General features: G+C 43.6%; 4 protein-coding genes across 6 annotated transcripts; 2 read left to right on the plus strand and 2 right to left on the minus strand.

Annotated features, from left to right (window-relative positions):
• Positions 1-111: 111 nt before the first annotated feature.
• Positions 112-1,142, minus strand: LOC108024377 (chromatin accessibility complex 16kD protein). The gene has a single exon (XM_017094280.3). It carries the CDS (start codon positions 1,037-1,039, stop codon positions 647-649), a length of 393 nt encoding a protein of 130 aa, XP_016949769.1. The 5' UTR covers positions 1,040-1,142; the 3' UTR covers positions 112-646.
• A 534-nt stretch (positions 1,143-1,676) lies between these two features.
• On the plus strand, positions 1,677-4,586 carry LOC108024873 (LSM12 homolog A). Its single transcript, XM_017095018.3, has 5 exons — positions 1,677-2,493; positions 3,288-3,418; positions 3,474-3,590; positions 3,649-3,780; positions 4,385-4,586. The coding sequence occupies exons 1-5, from the start codon at positions 2,349-2,351 to the stop codon at positions 4,511-4,513; spliced, it is 654 nt and encodes a 217-aa protein (XP_016950507.1). The 5' UTR covers positions 1,677-2,348; the 3' UTR covers positions 4,514-4,586.
• Positions 4,587-5,002: 416 nt separating this feature from the next.
• Positions 5,003-6,666, plus strand: LOC108024878 (pleiotropic regulator 1). Its single transcript, XM_017095022.2, has 2 exons — positions 5,003-5,208; positions 5,275-6,666. The coding sequence occupies exons 1-2, from the start codon at positions 5,096-5,098 to the stop codon at positions 6,590-6,592; spliced, it is 1,431 nt and encodes a 476-aa protein (XP_016950511.1). The 5' UTR covers positions 5,003-5,095; the 3' UTR covers positions 6,593-6,666.
• A 580-nt stretch (positions 6,667-7,246) lies between these two features.
• On the minus strand, positions 7,247-19,288 carry LOC108024633 (ubiquitin carboxyl-terminal hydrolase 7). 3 transcript variants are annotated; one of them, XM_050890613.1, is made up of 5 exons: positions 18,898-19,288; positions 12,927-13,218; positions 11,156-12,650; positions 9,633-11,045; positions 7,247-9,267 (listed from the first exon to the last, which is right to left on the minus strand). In XM_050890613.1, exons 3-5 carry the CDS (start codon positions 12,428-12,430, stop codon positions 8,518-8,520), a joined length of 3,438 nt encoding a protein of 1,145 aa, XP_050746570.1. In that variant the 5' UTR covers positions 12,431-12,650; positions 12,927-13,218; positions 18,898-19,288; the 3' UTR covers positions 7,247-8,517. The 3 variants fall into 3 exon arrangements, with proteins under 3 accessions (XP_050746570.1, XP_050746569.1, XP_016950166.1); XM_050890612.1 differs by having other exon boundaries at positions 18,772-19,288; XM_017094677.3 differs by lacking the exon at positions 18,898-19,288 and having other exon boundaries at positions 9,648-11,045; positions 12,927-13,109.
• Positions 19,289-19,743: the final 455 nt, after the last annotated feature.

The following is a 19,743-nucleotide window of genomic DNA, read 5'->3' on the forward strand; positions in this document are numbered from 1 at the left end:
ATAAGTTAACTTATAATTAGAGCTCTAGCGACAAAGGCCTTAACTCTTTGGGATTAAAATCTAAAATAAATTCAAAAGTTGAATGAACAAGTAAAATTACAGAAACTAGTGTTGGGGTAAGAGATGATTATTATTTTTAGAAATATCTAGCTCAAGAATGTTTTCTCCAACGTAGGTTTCAAATTCCAAGTTTCTTACAATTTTAGGGCCTAACACATATTTTTAGTTTGCCATTTTTGGGCCTAACATATATTTTTAGCTTACCAAAGGGAGTAGTAAACAAGCCTTAGAATATACCTATTTTTAACTGCAAGCTTATGTACTTTAGCTGGTAAACCTAGAGTTAGAGTAATTATTTAGACGATAACTCCGCAAGGGCATCGTTTAAATTGACAAATGTAGTTTCGGGGTGTTGGAAATTAATAGAAGTTATCTAAGCATGTACAATTCAGGGGCTTATCAGACGCAGACGCTCGCTCCGTAATCATCCCGCGATCTGGTGGTCATTTGGAGGACACCATGGGCTCCTTGATTAATCAGAGGTTATGCACAATCGTTTACTTATCTAGTGGGCTGGCGCAGAAGCCAAGAGATAGCGGGCGTTGGAATCAGTCGGTGGCGCTGGAACGTTCACGGGCTCGTCCCGTCACTCATCCGACTCGGAACCGGACTCGGAATCGTCGTCGTCGCTGCCGGCGGAGCGGTTCAGGCGCAGCATCTCCTGGAACTCGTGCACACGGATCTTCTCCGGCACGATCTGCAGCAGGAACTCCAGGTTCTTGCTCTTGTTGACCAGCTGCGAGAGGTGCTCGTACTTCAGCGTTTCGCTGGGCTTCTGCCGGAAGGCTTCCGCATAGGCCTCGCCCGCCAAATGGCGGACGAAGAGCTCCGTGCACTTGGTCATGAGGAAGAGCACCTCGTTGGTGATCAGGCCCGTGTCCATGGAGCTCTTCATGATGGTGCGCACCCGGCTGAGGGGCAGCACGGTCTCGGCGTTGGGGGCGCGCTCCACGGGCGTTTGGATCTTGGGTTCACCCATTGTTTTGGTTTTCGGACGGTTTGGCTTGGCTTTTGGTTTTTGGCTCTCAGCTATCGCTATCGATAATGTCGGCCAGCTGTTTATCGCAGAGATAACAATCGAAAACAAACGAAGGGCAGTGTGCCCGCCGTTTTAGTTGGTTTAAAATACCGACAGTCAAGAAGTGGCAACATTTTATTATTTTTCATCTATTGAGTTATTTTTTATTTTCAACTTATTGTTTATGTGCGTCTACGTTATGGAAATATAAAGTCGTTTTTAGAAAGAAATTTTTAAATTTGTATAATTTAAAGTAGGAAAAAATACACGAACCACTTTCTCCTAAAATGTATATTTATTTTGAAAATTTAATACTCTGTATTAAAATACGCTGAGTACACGGTATTACTTTACAAATAAATAAAAACAAAACTGAAATAAATCACAATTTGTGATTTTTATTTTAAAAGGATAACTATGCATTTCATTCCAATTGGACAATTTTAAGACACTGTGTTGCAAATTAGCTTATGACTTTTGCTTAAAAAGAGTTTACTTTTCCCAATTAAAACTGAAAATGGCAGTAGCCTTTGAAAAACAAATATATCACGAGTTGTTCAGTCTGCCATAAATTACAGTTCTAAAACGGGAAAAATACATTTCTTTATGTGATTAATTTAACTAAAAAACTATATTTTAAGATTAAGAAGACATTTTGGCGAACCGGCCAATAAATTTCGCACTGGCGTTGCCAGATGCCGCAAACCGATAACTATCGCTGCCTATCGCTGCGCGGCAAGTGCAACACTGCGTTTTTCTGCTGCCCCCTTTTGGCTGTTGTTTCGTGTGTTGACCAATAAATTTTTCGCATATTTTCCCAACTTTTCAATTACCGAACCGCAAGAGGCGCCAACGCAGACCGTCGAAGGCCGGCTAACCGAGTAAGCAGCGTGTTTTGGGCCAAGTCAAGTGGATCAGCGGCAGCAGCAGGAGCAGGATCTCGACCAGATCGCCAGGAAGCGCGACATTTGCATTGCAGCGGTTCAGGTGAAAGCGAGAGAGCGACAGCGACCCAGCCAGACGGCGAGAGCGAGCGAGTGCGAGTGCGAGCGAGAGAGCAAGTGCAATCCCTTCCAGAAATCGCGAATCCTGGGCAGCTGCTCCTTCAACGGCGACCCCTTGCTTGTTTGTGCAACGTTGTGCGTTCGACCAGGCGGCACAACCACCAGCACCCAAAGCCGTAGCAAGATCCGGAGACACAGCCACATCCATAGCCACACAGCTTGCGGGTGCACCTTTCCAGTTGGCCAATCTTATCCAGCAATTAAAAATGGCTGCTGCCGCTGCGAGCGCAGTGAACGCAGTGAACGACTGCTTCAGCATTGGATCCACAGTCGTCTGCACGACCTGTTTCAACGAGGAGGTGGAGGGCGAGGTGCTGGCCTTCGATCACAACACAAAGATGCTTATCCTGAGTATCCTTTTGCAAAGAAAGCGCGCCAGGTGAAAGTGCACACTTTCCCCGGCTTTACATAACGTTTAGGGATCATTTCCATTGTCAGCAGTCCATGGTTCCCAGTCTCTAGGTTATCCCAACTGGAATCAATTGCGCATTAGGCATTTAATACCCTCTTTTTGTTCATAAATTTCACATGACCATAATATTTAACAACGAAATTGTGGTTTCCAAGAGAGATAGCTACAAAATTTCACATTGAATATATGTTTTTTTTTTTTGCATTTACACTTCGTTAACTTTGCTTAAACCGAAGAAAATACCTATAATATAGAGTGCTTTTTGTTAAAATATAAAATTCAGACAAATTGCACAGGTTTCACCAGCGATTAGCCATTTGTATTAACTATTTCATCATCATAAGATGGTCTTAACTGAAAGCTTTATATAAGTTGTTCATGCTTTTGCTTTATTTAAGCATAATCATTAAAAATTTTCACTAACTCCCTTAATTGAAGTACTAAGTAATATATTGAGCTTAAGTCACGGACAATTCTTCCCCATTAAATATTAAAAATCCTTCCAAATAATTAACTTTTATCGATAAAACATGGCTTCTTCCGAATGAAAATACTTGATACCAGCTTTTATTAACTTTAAATGATTGTACCTTATCATATAATTATTAAATTAGTACTATTTATGATAGCTTGTCACTCTGCCCTATATTCCATCTGCCCAACTACTTGGTTTATCCGTACATCGAATGTCTCCGCCTTCTGCGCTGCCCCTTTCTTCCCCCTTTTCCCACAGAATGCCGCTCCAAGTCCACTGAGGAGCTGAGTGATATCTACGCAATGAACCTCTCGCTGTGCAGCAACGTGCAGGTGGTCAAGGAGTGCAATGGCAACTTTGACGATCCGCAAAAGCTCAACCTGGAACAGGTAACCTTTTCCTATTGTTCCCCTGCCCAAATCTAACTCTAAACCCTCTCCTTAGGTGAAAATGCGTCTGCGTAAAACAGTGGAACGAAGACAAGACTACTTGAAGTCCAAGAACGCGGATGTCAGTCCAGAGGCACAGGAGCTGTACAGAGCGATAGCCAAACAATACGGGGTAAGGAGCTCTCAACACTGTCGGTGTATGACCTACATATCTCCGATTTCTCCAACAGTACAATGAAGTTTCGTGGCAAGGACCTAACATACAAATCCTCAACGAAGTCACCATCTCGCCGCCGTACCGAGCGGACAACGTGGTGTCCAGCTCAAACAACGAAACTTCGTGCAACTACATCAAGCGCATCGTAAGCCCATTTTCAGTCGCCTCACTTTCACACAGACTGTCATAGCTCGGAAATCAAGTGGGAGAAAGTCAAGGTTGCTTTAGAGCTTTCAATAGGATTCTCCGTTCTAAAATTATTTTTTCATTCGGAAAAGTTAGCTGACTTGAAATGTTTTTACCTAAATCAGTGTTTAATCAAGTTAAGTATTTATTTTTTTTGAAGAAAGTTTTTTAAATGTGAGTTTTAAATGTTGAATGTGCATTTTAAATGTGAAGAACATTCTGGAATTGCTGTGGTAAATTATAAAGGTTCGTTGAGGGGTTAATTATTGCGGTTCGATTAAATGGAATTGACGATAAGTAAAGTGGTTTTTGAAAGCGTAGCCTTACATGATATTTATTATAACACTTTTAAAAAGTTTCTAAAAAGAAAAATACGTTTTTTTCTAAAATGTCTTTTTTAAAACATTATTATACAATTGTTTCCCCTAAAGCTTTTAGAATATTTTAGATTTTTAAGACAATCTAGAGCTTAAACAAGATATTACGTTTTATGACAGCTGTGTAGAAAGTGAGCGGAAAGATCCCTATAATATGATTAATATCCCATCCCTTTGCATGTCCAGATCAAACAGTTCTTCAACACAAGGCCATCGCCGGTTCCAGAAAGCGGAGCTGCGGCCAGCACCTCGTCACCATCGGTGTCCCCCACGTCCTCATCTCTTGCATCTGGATCGCCAGTTCCCGCTAACTAATAATAATGAGAAAAGAAAATACACAAACAAAACAACACAAAAACAAAAAAACAGAAATGTGCTTCAAAAAGGACGTCCCATTTGTTTTTAATTTGTCAGTGGATAAAGGGTAGATATTATTATTAAAACTCAGGTTTGAAAGCGGAATTAAATAATTATCTTAGGTTCCTAAGCCATTAATCAGCCAACTAAAATATTGCCACTGCAGAATTTTAACAAAGCAAAGGTTCTGAAAATCTTAAATTAGGAAGACTTTATTTTATTATTTATTTCTGGCTGGGGCAATGCAATAAAAATCTAAAAAAAAAAAAAGATTGGCCTTTATGAAAATTTAAATTCAATTTTGAACACAGATTTTTTGAAATAAATCGATTTTTAGGAAAACACAAATCTAGCTTGAAAACAGCTAGATGGCAACTAACGCATCTGGCTTGAAACCAGATAGGTGCCACCACTGACTGATTGTAGTGAATGCCGATAACCGATAGACCCACCACTGTGAATGGCTGTTTTGTGGCCAAATAAAAAGCCGCATTTTTTAATCTATTTTAGCGAATAAACAACAAATAACAGCCCACTGCCATGGAGGATGTGCAAAAGCACAGCGTGCACACGCTGATATTCCGCTCCCTGAAGCGCACCCACGACCTGTTCGTCTCGAACCAGGGAAATCTGCCGGAGATCGACGACCGACTGTGAGTACCTGGAGTTGTGATGAAGTTCCCATTCCAATTCCTAATCCCAATGATTTCCGTGCACAGGGAGAAGCTGCGGCGGTCCATCAAGGCGCGCGACAGCTACGGCCTGGTGCTAGACAAGGCGGTGAAGATCGGCGAGGCCAGGAAGGGCTCGGCGGCCGCCACGCCGGGCGACAAGCCACTGGCCATCACAGACGGCTCTGCCGACTCCGCCGCCGGCAGCCTGGTTAAGTACAATCCGGGTGGCAGGACCGGGGAGACTACTGTGCCCCTGGCCGCCGGCAATCACACATCCCTGGTGCGCGCCTCGCTGGCCAACAGCAATGGCGACAAGGGCGCCAATGGCACGGCCAGCAACCTGCAGCTGATACCCAAGAAGGCGCCCACCATACCCAAACCGAAGTGGCACGCCCCCTGGAAGCTGTCGCGCGTCATCTCCGGCCACTTGGGCTGGGTGCGCTGCATTGCCGTGGAGCCGGGCAACGAGTGGTTCGCCACCGGTGCCGGCGATCGGGTGATCAAGATCTGGGACCTGGCCAGCGGCAAGCTGAAGCTATCGCTCACCGGCCATGTGAGCACAGTGCGCGGCGTGGCCGTCAGCTCCAAGCATCCCTATCTGTTCAGCTGCGGCGAGGACAGGCAGGTGAAGTGCTGGGATCTGGAGTACAACAAGGTCATCCGGCACTATCATGGCCACTTGTCCGCCGTCTACTCGCTGGCCCTGCACCCCACCATCGATGTGCTGGCCACCTCGGGCCGCGACTCGACGGCGCGCATCTGGGACATGCGAACCAAGGCCAATGTGCACACGCTGACGGGGCACACGAACACGGTGGCCAGTGTGGTGGCCCAGGCCACCAATCCGCAGATCATCACCGGCTCCCACGACTCCACGGTGCGGCTGTGGGACCTGGCCGCCGGCAAGAGCGTCTGCACCCTGACCAACCACAAGAAGTCCGTGCGCAGCATCGTCCTGCATCCCTCGCTGTACATGTTCGCCTCCGCCTCGCCGGACAACATCAAGCAGTGGCGCTGTCCCGAGGGCAACTTCGTGCAGAACATCTCCGGCCACACGGCCATCGTCAATTGCATGGCGGCCAACAACGACGGCGTGCTCGTCTCGGGCGGCGACAACGGCACCATGTTCTTCTGGGACTGGCGCACCGGCTACAATTTCCAGCGCTTCCAGGCGCCCGTCCAGCCCGGCTCCATGGACAGCGAGGCGGGCATATTCGCCATGTGCTTCGACCAGTCGGGCACGCGGCTGATCACCGCCGAGGCGGACAAGACCATCAAGGTGTACAAGGAGGACGACGAGGCCAGCGAGGAGTCGCACCCGGTCAACTGGCGGCCTGAGCTGCTCAAGCGACGCAAGTTCTAGGATCCTAGTTTCTAAGCTACTGTAGAGTACGATTTTCCAAGCGATTTCATTAAACACACTTATTTTAAAGACGATATACTCTACCTTACTTTTGGAAAGGATAACTTTTATTTAGATCTGTGAATAACCTTTATAAGCTGGTGTTTCAAAATGGGCCTAAAAATTGTGTATCAGATGTTGATAAAACGAAACGAATTCTTGAGATATTTTCCATTTTTCATGACCTTTAGAAGTAGGTAAATTTAGATGGTAAGGCTCTATAGACCGAGGTTAACCCACTAAGCCAAAGGTTTCCTATAATTTCAAGAATAATTAATAACAATATTAAATATTCAGTACATTTTCCTCCAAACATTAATGTAAATTATATAGATTTGCTTGATTTTCTTACAAAAGAATTAAAAATACTCTGATATATTATAAATAAATTAAAAATAAAGACGTTATTTGCAAAAAGATTAGTAAGAATCTCCGTAAAACCATTAAACAAATAGTTTGACCTTAGTTTTTCTGTTGGGGAACTCAAAACCACACTTTTTTATGAAGAATTCCTAAAACATAATATACTTAGGCAAATATTAGAAACGTAAATCATTTAAAAAGTTACCTTATCAAGACTTTTCCCTCTCACACCCAATTTAAGTAACACTTCACTTGAATTCTTGGTATTTTATTCGTTTTTTGTTGGTTTTCTTTTTTGTACACATAAATAATTTGAATTATTTGCTGCATAAATAATAATAGCATAGTAATATATCGTTAAAATATTTTTGTTGTGGGCTCTTCTCATTTGATTGGTTTTTCTTGAAACGGATGTCGGTTTTCTGTTCTCTGTTCTCCTCTTCTGCCTTTCGCTATAGTCAACAAAGAAAAAGCACTAAACCGCATGCTATTATGGTAATTTATTAATTAATATTATGTTGTCTAGTCCTTTGCGTACACTTGTATCATTTCATGTTTAAAAATCACAAATAATTGTTTGAAACAAATCCTATACTTTCCATCTCTTTCTCTTTCGATCTCCTCAACCTCCGCCTTCCTCGTCACTCCTCCAGCGCAACCTGACTCTTTTTGTTAATCATCTTCTGTTTCTAAAGTTATACTTGTTATTTGTTTACAGCTCTCTTCGTATATTTATATATATGTATCTTTTGTTGGTTGTATTTAGGTTTAGGTTTAGCTTTAGGTTCTTCCTTTGTTTTCTTACATACGTGTTCTCTTTGTTTCTGTTTTTGTTGTTTGTTTGTTTGTTTGTTTTGTTTTTAATGGGCAACTTGCAACGAACGCTTATTTACATTTAGACAAAAGCGACCGATTCGTTCCGTTTCGAGTTCACTTCTGCCTGCGATTAAACAATTATCGATTAAGAATATTATAGCATAGAAAGTACACACACACGTAAAAGCCTAAGCCTAAATTGAAGTTACTTTAGTTCAAGCAGCGAGTCAGTAGAACGGTGGCCACCGGACTTCCCCAGCTGATGCTCGGACGCTGGGCGGGATTGTAAACGGAAGCGGAACAGGACAGTGGACAGTGGAAAGTGGTAGCGGATGGGATCGGCGATCCTTGATCCCAGATCCTCAGCCATCAGGAGGGCGGAGCAGCTGGTGTGCGTGGCCTGGCCGTCGGCGGCGAGGGTTAATAAATAACTATACTTGACTTAGCGGTTAGATTACAAAAACAGTTTATATATTTAAATTAATTGGGGTAAGTGTTGCGTGTGTGTGTCTGTGATCGGTTTCAAGGAGGGTTCCAAGGAGGGTTCACGTGCTTCGAATTTGGAGGACTGAGGCCGCCACTCTGCATCCACTCCTTGCCGTCCTCCCAGCTCACAATACTTAATCCTTTAACCCCCTCCCCAAAAAAAAAAAAACGGTCCTGCTCCTGCCATCCAGTGCTCATCCGGGCATGCCGCACACCCCACTCTAGTTGTAGATCTTGATGGCCTTCTCGGAAAAGTTGAGCGAGCTGCGCTTGCGCGACTTGTTGATGTGATCCAAACCGAAGAAGGGCAACTGGCCGGTGGTCCACGAGCGATACACCTCCAGGTCGACGGGCGTATTGTCATTGACATCCGAATTGTGGCCCATGGTGATGACGGAGAACTTGTAGTTCTCCCACTCCTTGTCGGGCACATTCAGCCGCCGCTGGATGCGTTGCTTGAGCGCGCCATACGGCTCGCCCTGGCGCGCCTTGGTGAGGAAGGGCACGCCGAACGAGTTGTACAGCTCCTTGCTAAAGTGCGCCACTGGGATGAGGAACTCGTTCTCCGCCAGCTGCATCTCCTCCGCCGGCACCTCCTCGATGCGATAAGTCTTCTGGGCGCCCTGGGTGGTCGTTATGGACTCGCTGGTCTTCAGCAACGTGTCCAGCGGTATGTCGTCCTTGCACACCGCCACGATCTTGTGGTTGCTGACCTTCATCAGGCGCAGCTTGCGGCGACTGTTCTCCGCGAACGTGATCTTCTTGGCCGCCTCCTCCAGCAGACCCTTCACCGTGTCGTTCTTGTTCGGATACAGCACCAGCTCCTTTTCGTCCTTCAGGTCGCTGCTCACCCAGACGCACTTGAACTGCTTCTTGTTGTCCAGCTCGTGGATGCTGAGCGAGAGGCGCTGGTAGAAGATGCGCTTGGGCGTGCTCTGTTTGGTGTACGACACCAGGTCCTTGATGGTGCCCTGCAAAAGGAAGATGTGTGAATGGTTAGATTGAAGTTAATTGATTAATATTAGTTATTGTGTAAGTGTCTGGTTTAAATGGCTGTTTTGGGCCTTACAAAAGAATTACTCATTTAATATTTAACTTCTTTTCTAAATGTTAACATTTAAAATGCTAAATACGGCTAAGACAAACATTTATTTCAACTAAATAGCTATGTTTTATACATTCCCAAGCCACAGGTCGACACAAATAGTTAAAAAATAACAAAATTGGCTCTTTGACCACTTTTTTCTTAAAATTCAGACTTATAAAGCTTAGCTTTTGTCGACCTCCGTTCTGGGTTACATCAAATAAAATAATCATAAAATAAACTTATGCGTACATTCCTTGCACCCACCTTGAACGTGTAGGGCACCGCATTTCCCGCCGTCTCCTTGTAGTTGTTGATGCACATGAAGAACTGCAGCTTCTGGGGATCGGTGTTCAGGCGCTCGGCCACCGCATTGGTGAGCTGCTCGTAGTTGTAGCGGTTGGAGAGCTCCAGCGTGAAGTCCGGCTCGTTGGGGTTGCACTTGTCGCTGAAGATGATCTCGATGCGGTAGACCAGGTCGAGGAAGTAGTCCTCCACCGTGGGCAGGTCCAGCTTGGCGTCCACGCACTCGCGTTCGAAAATCAGGATGTGACCCTGCAGATGATCCTGCGGTATGAAGAGCACACTCTCGATGGGCTCGTTCAGATTGAGCAGCTTCTTGTCGGCGTACTCGTCGTAGATGGTCAACTCGGTTTCCGGATCGAAGCCCAGCTTGCGATTGACCTCGGGCACCAGATCGATCAGCCGGCGGCTGTACGGCTGCTGGGTGCATCCGATGTAGTTGAGGCGCTTGTTGCGCGCATCGTAGTACTTGAGGAACAGCAGGACCTCGGACTTGGGATTGAAGGGCGGCAGGGGACCAGGAACATTCGGGTAGGCCAGCTCCAGCCAGATGACCCACGGCTTCTGCGACGTGGGGATCTGCTCGATGGTGCGCGTCGCCTCCGCCTCGAAGTCGAAGTGCAAGAACTTCTGCGTCTGGGCGGTGCACATGTTCCAGATGCGCATGCGATCGCGCGACACGCCGAAACCCTTGACAAACATGTCCACCAGCTCGTCGACCGTCTGATTCTGCTTGATCCTGAAGATACGCGGATGGGCCTTCTCCAGATCGAACAGCCGACGCTTGTGCTGGTCCTCGAAGTACTCCTCGAGGATCACGTGCACCGACACATAGAGATTGGCCTCGCTGCGCTCCTTGCGGCGCGCCATCTCGATGCGCTTCTCCAGGTCCAAGCGCTCCACCAAATCGCTTGAGATCTCATTCTCCGGTATGTCGCCCAGGACACGCTCCAGCTCCGACTGGCGGATGTAGACCAGCATGTAGGCATTGCTGCACTTGGCATGGAACGAGATCTCATCGTCCATGCCGCCGTAGTTCTGCTCAATGGCCTCCTGCTTGCGGCAGCTGGAGACCACGTCGTCGTCGAACTTAAACCAGCGGCCGTCAGCCTTGGGATTGATGAAGACCACATAGTGACCGCCATGGTTGTCGCCAGAGTGGACCAGCACGGCGTGCAGGACGTAGTCCGCGGAGGTCTTCTCGCTCTCGGCCAGGTAGCGGTCCAGGTTGATCTGCTCGTAGAACTCGAAGCGGTCATTGTACTTGATCGAGCTGTCTGTGATGGGATCGTACTGGAAGCGCATCAGGTGCAAATGCAAGACGGGCGGGAATGCAGTGAAGATGACGCCCTTACTGGCCTCCTAAAAGCAGAGGGTAATAAGTGCATTTAGATCATGAATTTGGTAAACAAAGGAGAGTAATGGAGGTAAGTCCTGCCCAACTCTCACAGCTAAATCAAATCCCGCCTCACCTGAAGGCCGTGCACACCAGCATCGTACTTGTTGTCGCCCTCCAAGGTCTCGGAGGCCACGTAATCCTGGAAGGACTCGTAGATGTTCTTCTTGTCCTTGATGTTCAGCTGGATGTCGTAGAACGTCTCGTAGCGCGTGCTGTTGTAGTCCACGTTCTTGCACTTGATGTACGAAGACATCTTGCCCTCGAACAGACCCGGAATAGTGCCCTCCAGGGTGGTGCCCTTCATCTTGGACTCCAGCTTGTCGAGCAGCACTCGCAGGAATTCCTGCACATCGTGCTGCATAAACGAATCGAGTGTCTCCCAGCCAAAGGACTTGGTTAGCTTCTTGGTGCCCACGGGACGGTCACCGAACTGCAGTTCGTGGAACACCCGCTGCAGCGATAGACCCACCGACTTGGTGCTGTCATCCGCCTCCGTCGGTATACGATACACAGACAATCGCAGTGAGTTGGTGAAATACAAGGTCTGCAGCAGCGAGTTCATGTAGCAGGTGGCGCCCTGATTCTTCAGGCCCACATAGCCGGTGTGCTTCTTCGAGTCCCACAACACACCGTGCGGGGCATCCGCGATGACGTGAACCTCCAGCGTGATGCTGTTGTTGTGCACATAGTTCTTGTCGGCATCCTGCAGCTCCTGCCAGGTGATGAAGTTCGAGTAGCCGTAGTCGTTCTCCTTCGAGTAGAACAAATGCTTGATGCGAGCCCGGGTGAAGGGCGGTGCATCCGGCTTGTGGCACTTCAAGCGCAGCTCGGCAATGGCATTGCACGACCAGGTGGGCGAATCGTTCTCCCCGTTGCACTGCAGGAAGAAGCCCAGCGCCCGATCATTCGGTATGACCATGATCTTCCATGGCAACATGCGTACATAGACCGGCGGCGACAGGCGCTGCGACTTCAGTTGACCCACATTCTCGACGGTGAAGGAGAATGTGGTCTCCGAGCGGAACTGATCCTCCTTGGAGTCATCATCGATGCCCATGGCCTCGGCGTCCTGGCCAAAGGATGCGGAGCTACTGTCGGCCAGCAGCTGCTGTGGCGGCACATTGCCGTTCTCGCTGGGCAGCTGAGTGACTGCACCCACTGCGTGCAATTGTGGCTGGATTAGATTCTTGAATTTGGGCAACTGAGGTGGCGAATTCTGCTGCTGCTGCGGGTTCTGTTGTTGCTGCTGCTGCTGTGGCTGCTGCTGGAGGTCACTGGTGAGGATCTCGACCTCTTGGGTGTCCTGGGTGTCCATTGCTTCAATAGACTGATCTGTTTCAATTTCCATTTTAGTCGGCACTTGAATGGTGCTAAAATCGGCGGCTCCTCCGCGGAGGATCGGTATCGGATCGGTAGAGGTATCGTTATCGGTTATCGGGCCGGGTGGATGGTGGGGGGGAACTCACTGGATTTGCCCTGACTGGATGACTGGATCACCGTTCCAGCCGCTATGCGGCGTTCCACTCTCTCTCGCGCTCTCGGTCCCTCTTGCAGCCGACTCTCACGCACTGGAAAACAAAAGTGTAACAACAAATGTCAAAAATACACACGCACACACACGCCTGGCGTAGGCACACACATAATGTGCAGGCCTATTCATGTTTTGCACAATGACTGGCCTTTTTGTTTTATGCAATTTGCTGCGGCCAGGCGGCAGAAGAAGCAGCAGCAGCTTTAAATGCGTCGCCGCTGCTCCTTCCCGCACGCACACACACGCACGGGCACATGCACTGCTGCGCTTCTTTCTATTCGCACATATGTTTGCATGTGTGTGCGAGGCTTACCTTGCTATCCGCGCTTGCTGTCAATATAAATATAAATAAATATATTTTCGGCCCGCTCGCTGGCTCTCTCTCTCTCACCTACGGCTTCCAGCAGTCGAGGGGGTGGCGCTGGGCGGAGGATGTGGGCTGGTGGGCGGCAAGGCGAGGGCGTTTAGATCGCAAAACCGGAGCGTAGCCTGCAGCTGAACTTAGGAGGAAAAGCCTTTATTTTTTTTTTTTTAAATATTAAGTTACTTCCTTCCGTGAAGAGGGAAGAATTATTTGGCCGCCCCGTTGGAACGGGTTAACGCCACTGCCAATGTATGAAATTAAATTTCAAGAAAAACAAAATTTAATGGACAGCTATGTAAATATCGTGCAGTAGTTTCTGGTGATGTTATGATGACAATGAACGATGAGCGATGACGATGAACGATAAGCGATGAAAATGTTATCAATATGTGTGAGAAATTTTAATTTTGAGATTTTGTGAGTTGGTATAAGCGTGGATGGTGTTATAGTGTGTTAAATGAGCAGTGTGGAGTGTGTTGTATTAGATATTAATATTAGCAGCTCGAATGAAACTGGTAATCGATGTCCAATTTTCAATTGGTTCATTTCCAAGTAAACGATAGATATCGTTATATTTAAGTAGTGTTGGATAATTTTGTCTTGTTGGTGTATATTTTGAGCAATTTAACAAAATATGCGAAATGTCTTCATTAACGTTACACGAATCGCATAGGGCGTTATCGTAGACTTTCATTTTGGAAAGTGTGTATTTGTCAAAAGCATGTCCGCTTAAGATTCTGTTTAGAGTCTTCGTTTCTATACGGTTGAATAGGTGTTCTTTGTTTTTAAACCAAGGCTTGGAAGTGGTATATGGTGAGAGGAGAGAGTAACCCTTGTTACGCTCTAATGAGAACAGACTGTATTCACGCTCCCAGTCTTGTTTTATTTGCGCGAACATATGATTGATTGCGTCCTTAAGGGTCCATCTGACGGGTGCGAAAGAGCCGTTAATTTTAGCATTTTTAGCCGCTGTATCTGCGAGATCGTTTTCCCAAATATTGGAATGGCTTGGAATGTGGTGAAATTCTATGGATAGCAGGGTTGGGTTGTTTATGACTTTTTTCAGAATGCATTGAGAGATGCAGTTTTTGGAGTTCGTGTTCTTTATTGTCTGGATGGCACCAAGACTGTCAGTTAAAATTGCTATTTTGGAGAACTTTTTTGAAATACCGAAGTCAATGGCTTTTTCTAGGGCTGTGAGTTCAGCAGTCAGCGACGATAGTTTTTTGTCGGTGTAGAAACTTTTTATCGAATTGGAATTTAAGTGGACAAAGGCACCTCCTGTAAAATTTTCCGACACAGAACCATCCGTGAAGATGATTTCCATATTTTTTGAGGTTAAACTTCTTATTTTTTCTTTAAATAAAGAGAGAATTATAGTCTCGTTTGCCATTTTTTTATTTGTACAAGTACCTTTAAAGAAATTTGTGTCAACTGAAATCTTGCGTGTGGACAGAGAGTAAGGACAAATAGGAGCAATACTATCCAGGATATTTTTAAATTCAGCATAAATTCTACTGTAACTAGTATTTTTGGCTACAAAGGAGTTTGACAGAAGCGACGCAGATGGTAGTCCATGAGCGAACGTTTTGGCCAACTCCTTCGCTGTAGCGAATTTAATCCTATAAGCTGGAGGAAGTTCAGCTGCAAGATTATAAATAATATTAATTGGAGTCGATTTAATAAGTCCTAAGGCCTTTCTAAGGTGGAAATTAGCATGCTTATTTATATTGTTTTGTACTGATTTTGATATGTTTGAAAAAGAGGAGCAGGCGTATTCATATCTAGTTCTAATAAATGCTTTATAAAAGAGTAGTGACTTGCTTGGATGTACTCCGAAGCGGCAACCACTGAGCATTTGAATAAACATATTCGTTTGATTCGATTTAGAGATCGTTTTATTTACATGCTGAACAGACGAGTTGTTTGAACTTATGACTCTACCTAAATAATTTATACTATTTACATTTTTTAAAATAATATTATTGCACAAGATACTTAAAGGTTTTTTTCTTAGATTAAAATGAATGGTGGCTGATTTGTCTGGATTAAAAGTAAGATTATTAATATTGCACAGTTCCATAAACCTATTTACTTTTTGTTCTAATTTCTCTTCAGCCATCGAAAAGACTTTGTCATAACAGACTAGAAAGAAGTCGTCAGCGTACTGGAACAGAATACTGTCATGGTCATTACTTAAGCTGTGAAGCTCAGCTGTATATAAATTAAAGAGGATTGGACTCAGACAACTACCTTGACTAACTCCTTTGTTTACAGTTATCTCTGCAGTACCCATAGTGAGAACTCTTTTACTAAGGAAGTTTATAATGAAATAAATATGATTGTGGTCGAAACCCAAACTAACTAATTTGCTACCCAGAATAGGGATATTGACGGCATCAAAGGCTTTACTTAAGTCTAAAACCGCTGCGGTAACGTGGAAACCACGAGCTTTTAGGTTGGCTATGTTATTTATTACATCGTTGATGCATTGGGCAGTAGAATGGTTTTTTCTGAACGCATAGGATCTTGGTGGCAGAATTTTATTTTTATTAATGTACTCTTCCATCCGCAATTTAATCAAACCTTCTAAGCACTTAAAAGTCACACTTAGAAGGCAGATAGGTCTGTTGTTGGTAATAATTGAAGAGTCTAGATTTTTTTTGGGAACAGGTATAACCCTTATTTTCCGCCACTGATCTGGAATAAACCCATTGTCTAAAGTAATGTTTAGCAGGGATACCAGTTTTTCTATTTGACTTAAGGGTAGAGATAGAAGCATTCTGTATGAAATGTTGTCAAGACCCTTAGCCGAGTCTGGGTTACGAGAGTTAAGGAAGTCAAGAAGTTCACGCGCTGAGAAATTAGAGTTGGTATATCTATAAAGCAGATCAGGAGAAAAAGATACGTCAGGACACATCGCAGTGTTGGGAGCTGTGGCTATTTGATTGAGAAAATCTCTATGTTCTGAGTCAGATATTGCACTGTTTGACGGTTTAATTTGTTTAAAAAGTTTAAGATTTTTGATTTTGTTCCACATATCTTTCAGAGAAGAGGGGTTAGAAATGTCTTCTGCTAGCTTATTGAGGTTTTCTTTTCTCATTTTATAATAATAGTTGTTAAGTTTTTTATTACTGTTAATATAGGCAATAGCATCAGATTGTAGTTTGGATTTAAAATATTTTTGTCTGCACGCGTTTCTTAATCTAAACAATTTTTCACATACCTCGTCCCAATACTTTTTTGGAACATATCTATTGTTTGTATTTATTTTAATTGAATTATTACAGTGTATTGTTTGGGATAAGTTGGAAATGCTATCTAACGTTGTAATTTGAATTTTGGAAAAGTCTTTGATTATTTTATTATGGTTAAATTTAATAATATTAGTCGAAGCAGAAATTTGGTCTATTTCAATTAAGATTGGGAAATGATTGCTATTTGATATTTTAGAATTTATTGAGGACCAGTTAGAACAAAGATTGCTACTATTAATGAAAGTGAGATCGAGTGTTGAAGTATAGGATGGGTTATGGGAGTAAGTTGGAGAGCCGTTGTTAAGGCAAAAGAAACCGGAGTGTAAGAGGGAATTTTCTAAAATACCGCCTCTGACATCTTGAGTATTATTACCCCAAATGCTGGATTTGGCATTGAAGTCACCACCTATGACAGTTAGACCACTCGATTGAGCAGCAATAGTAAATAGATCATCGCAGCCTTGTTGAAAAGAATTAATGTCTGTGCTGGGAGCAGCATAGACACTGAAAATATTAATATTATTTCTTAGGTTAATTGTACGGATACCAATGACTTCTAAGCTAATATCACAGTTGATTTGTTTAAAGCGTATGTGTTTTTTTAAGTAAATTCCAACGCCTCCATAACCATCGTTACGCGGCTTACATACAAAATTATAATTTGCCAAGCTACACATGGAATTATTGGAAATCCATATCTCTGATAAAATTGCTATGTCTATGTTATTGTTTACTAAGAATAATTCTAGTAATTGTTTGTTATTATTAGCAGTTAAGCTCTGAATATTATACTGTAGGATTTTTATTGTCATTTAAATAATATAACTTTATGTTTTATTTTCAAATGAAAACAGATAGACAAATGAAAGAGAAAAGAAAAACGAATAAATAAAAAACAATTAATTTAACAGAAAAAAAAAAAAAAAAAAAAAAAAAAAATCAGAAAAATAAGTAAATAGATAAATAAATAAATAAAAAAGTTATTATTCAAAATTAAACAAGTTGATTAATTTTGAACAAATCAATTTTTGAGTTTGTAAGTGCTATTCTGTTTCTTAAATTCTCTAAAAAGTTTCTTGATTCAGGTACTAAATTGGTTGTTTCGTTGACTAGAAATGAGGATATTTCAGAAGCTAATTGATTTAAGCTATTCTCCGCAGCTTCAAGAGCTGGATTGTCTAAAAAAGGTTGACTAGAGGGTGAGGAACTAGGTGGATTAGAATGAATGAGAGAAAACTTTTCGTTTGGAGTGTACTCATGTTCATAAAGAGCAGCTTTCCAGCTGATCATAGTGTCGCGTGAATTTTTATCTTCGTTTTTCTTGTTAAGAGAGTTCTTAACAACCTTATTAAAAGGGTTTTGTGCAAATATTTGTTGGGTAGCTATTTTGGTATTATTTTGTAACACTGGATTGGCAGATTTTCTTTGCCATGTTGGCTGGGGGAAGTGGGTTAAGTCGTTGGTGTCGACTTCATCTAAAATTTGGAAGAGAGAGGGGTACCTAATCTTCGTTTCATTTCGTGATAAATTCTCAATAGTCATACATTTCTGGATAGCGTACGCTCTCTTACGAGCAGGGCACTCAAGAGAGGTGGCTGGGTGATTTTGTTTGCAGTTGGCACAAACGAGTTGATTACATTGTTGTTCTCTTGAATGCGAAAGAGAACATTTACTGCATTTTTGTTCAGTTTGTTTACAATGCTGAGCAAAGTGATTAAATCTAAAACAACGAAAACATTGACTAAAAGGAACATATGGACTAACATTAATTTTGGTGTACAGGAAGACAATCTCGTTGGGAATTTGAGTACCTTTAAAAAGAATCTTAACCCTAGGAGTGTTAATAAAAATATCTTTATTGTCTCGGTCCTTAGTCTTCACACGAATTATTTCTTGAATAGGTACTGGAGAAGAAATGTACTCCTTAAGTTCAGAGTCGGAAAATTTTGTCGGAATATTAAAAATAATACCCATTTTAAAAATGAAATGCTTAAGAATTTTAGGTTCGTAACCATTACTTTTAAGATTTGAGGACAGGATGCTATTAGCTGCCGTTGCTGACTTGCACTCAGCCTTGCAGCGCCCATAACCAATCTTATTTACTGAAATTATATCTTTAATATTTAATTTTAGCAGGACAGCATTTAGTTCAAGAGGATTTATAGGAACTCTTCTAGGTCGGTTTTCGCCATTGGTTTCACCAATTTTGTCTATGTAGACCACAAAGGGTCCCTTGTGAGCGCTGCTGTACGAGTATCCGTTGTTTTCCAAATTTCCACTTTCTCTCTTCTCTTCTTTGCTAGCAGGATCCGTTATAGCTTTACCACTTACTTGGCTGGTTGGACTCGGATGACTTACAGGGTCAATGACTTCTTTCATCACAACTTCTTCGCTTTCCGATTCTACTAAATTGTTATCCGTAGGTTTTTTCTTTTTATTTAAGGGCGATAATTTCGGCCTTTTAACGTTGCTCAGCTCCGAATAAGGGTTTTTACCCTTGGCCTCGGAGGAGGCCATTTTTCTTGGAGTAACTTTACCCGTAATTGATTGTTTATTTAACCAATAACAACAGACAAATATTTATAAAAGGTATTAAACGTATATATTACGTTATATTTTTGTTTTGAAAAAAAACAGAATAAGTAAAAATCGGTATCACACACTGCTCAAACACCTCCGTTGCATGCAACAGTCAGCACGCGAAAAGGAAAAGCCTTTATGTATGTTCTTTTCGTATTTTGCCGTATGCGTGTGCTCGCTCGCTTGCTTTCTTTCCAACGATACAATACGACACACATACACCTCAATCTATGGCATTTGTATGGGTGTGTGCGTTTTTCCCGTCCGCGTTCGCCCTGTCGGTGTGTGTGCGTTGCACGTCGCTGTCTTTTCTTCCTTTTTTTTGGCTGGCCCCAGCAAACAAGCTATGCCGAAACACACAAATTTTGTCGAATCACAAGTTAAATCGTTTGAATTTATGAACAATCAGCTCCGACGTATTTCACACGGCACTGCATCGCATCGCCAGGTATCAATTAATATTTTCGCACACACACATACACATGCAGCGCGCAGCTCGTGCAGCTGTCAAAAACGAAACGATAACGGCAGCACATGTTATCGGCGCCAGCAACGCTGCGCCTCACGCCCCTCACGCGCCTATCGATAGCTGGCTGGCCGGCGGGAAATAGCCAGATGTAGCTGGTGCCTAGCTACTTTCGGGCAGGCGCCACACAAATCTGGCGGAAACTGCCGAAAAGCTCAGTTTTTCCATGGAATTGGCTCAATTCCTGGAATTGTTTGTCGGAATTTAACCTCCAGCTCGGAAGCTATTGAAGTTATCGGTGAGTTATCGTTATTTAAAGGCAGTGAAGTGAAGCACACAAAGTTAAAAAAAAATTGCTAAAGAGGCCTTATATTTTGGAGTGTAAATAATTTAACTATAAATTGTGACATTTGTTTTTATTCAGAAATACCTTTCGGATTTTTATTTTAAAAAATCGTATTTT

This window comes from Drosophila biarmipes, chromosome X (genome assembly GCF_025231255.1).
Source record: "Drosophila biarmipes strain raj3 chromosome X, RU_DBia_V1.1, whole genome shotgun sequence".
NCBI classification, from domain to species: domain Eukaryota; kingdom Metazoa; phylum Arthropoda; class Insecta; order Diptera; family Drosophilidae; genus Drosophila; species Drosophila biarmipes.

Excerpts from the sequence above, each read along its gene's own strand:
- LOC108024878 (XM_017095022.2), top strand. The coding sequence starts at position 5,096 with ATGGAGGATGTGCAAAAGCACAGCGTGCACACGCTGATATTCCGCTCC. Across the intron at positions 5,209-5,274 it reads CCGGAGATCGACGACCGACT|GGAGAAGCTGCGGCGGTCCA; the intron begins GTGAGTACCTGG and ends TTCCGTGCACAG.
- LOC108024633 (XM_050890613.1), bottom strand. The coding sequence starts at position 12,430 with ATGGAAATTGAAACAGATCAGTCTATTGAAGCAATGGACACCCAGGAC. Across the intron at positions 11,046-11,155 it reads CTGGTGTGCACGGCCTTCAG|GAGGCCAGTAAGGGCGTCAT; the intron begins GTGAGGCGGGAT and ends CTCTGCTTTTAG. Across the intron at positions 9,268-9,632 it reads TCAAGGTGGGTGCAAGGAAT|GGCACCATCAAGGACCTGGT; the intron begins GTACGCATAAGT and ends TTCCTTTTGCAG.
- LOC108024377 (XM_017094280.3), bottom strand. The coding sequence starts at position 1,039 with ATGGGTGAACCCAAGATCCAAACGCCCGTGGAGCGCGCCCCCAACGCC.
- LOC108024873 (XM_017095018.3), top strand. The coding sequence starts at position 2,349 with ATGGCTGCTGCCGCTGCGAGCGCAGTGAACGCAGTGAACGACTGCTTC. Across the intron at positions 2,494-3,287 it reads CACAAAGATGCTTATCCTGA|AATGCCGCTCCAAGTCCACT; the intron begins GTATCCTTTTGC and ends CTTTTCCCACAG. Across the intron at positions 3,419-3,473 it reads AAAAGCTCAACCTGGAACAG|GTGAAAATGCGTCTGCGTAA; the intron begins GTAACCTTTTCC and ends CCCTCTCCTTAG.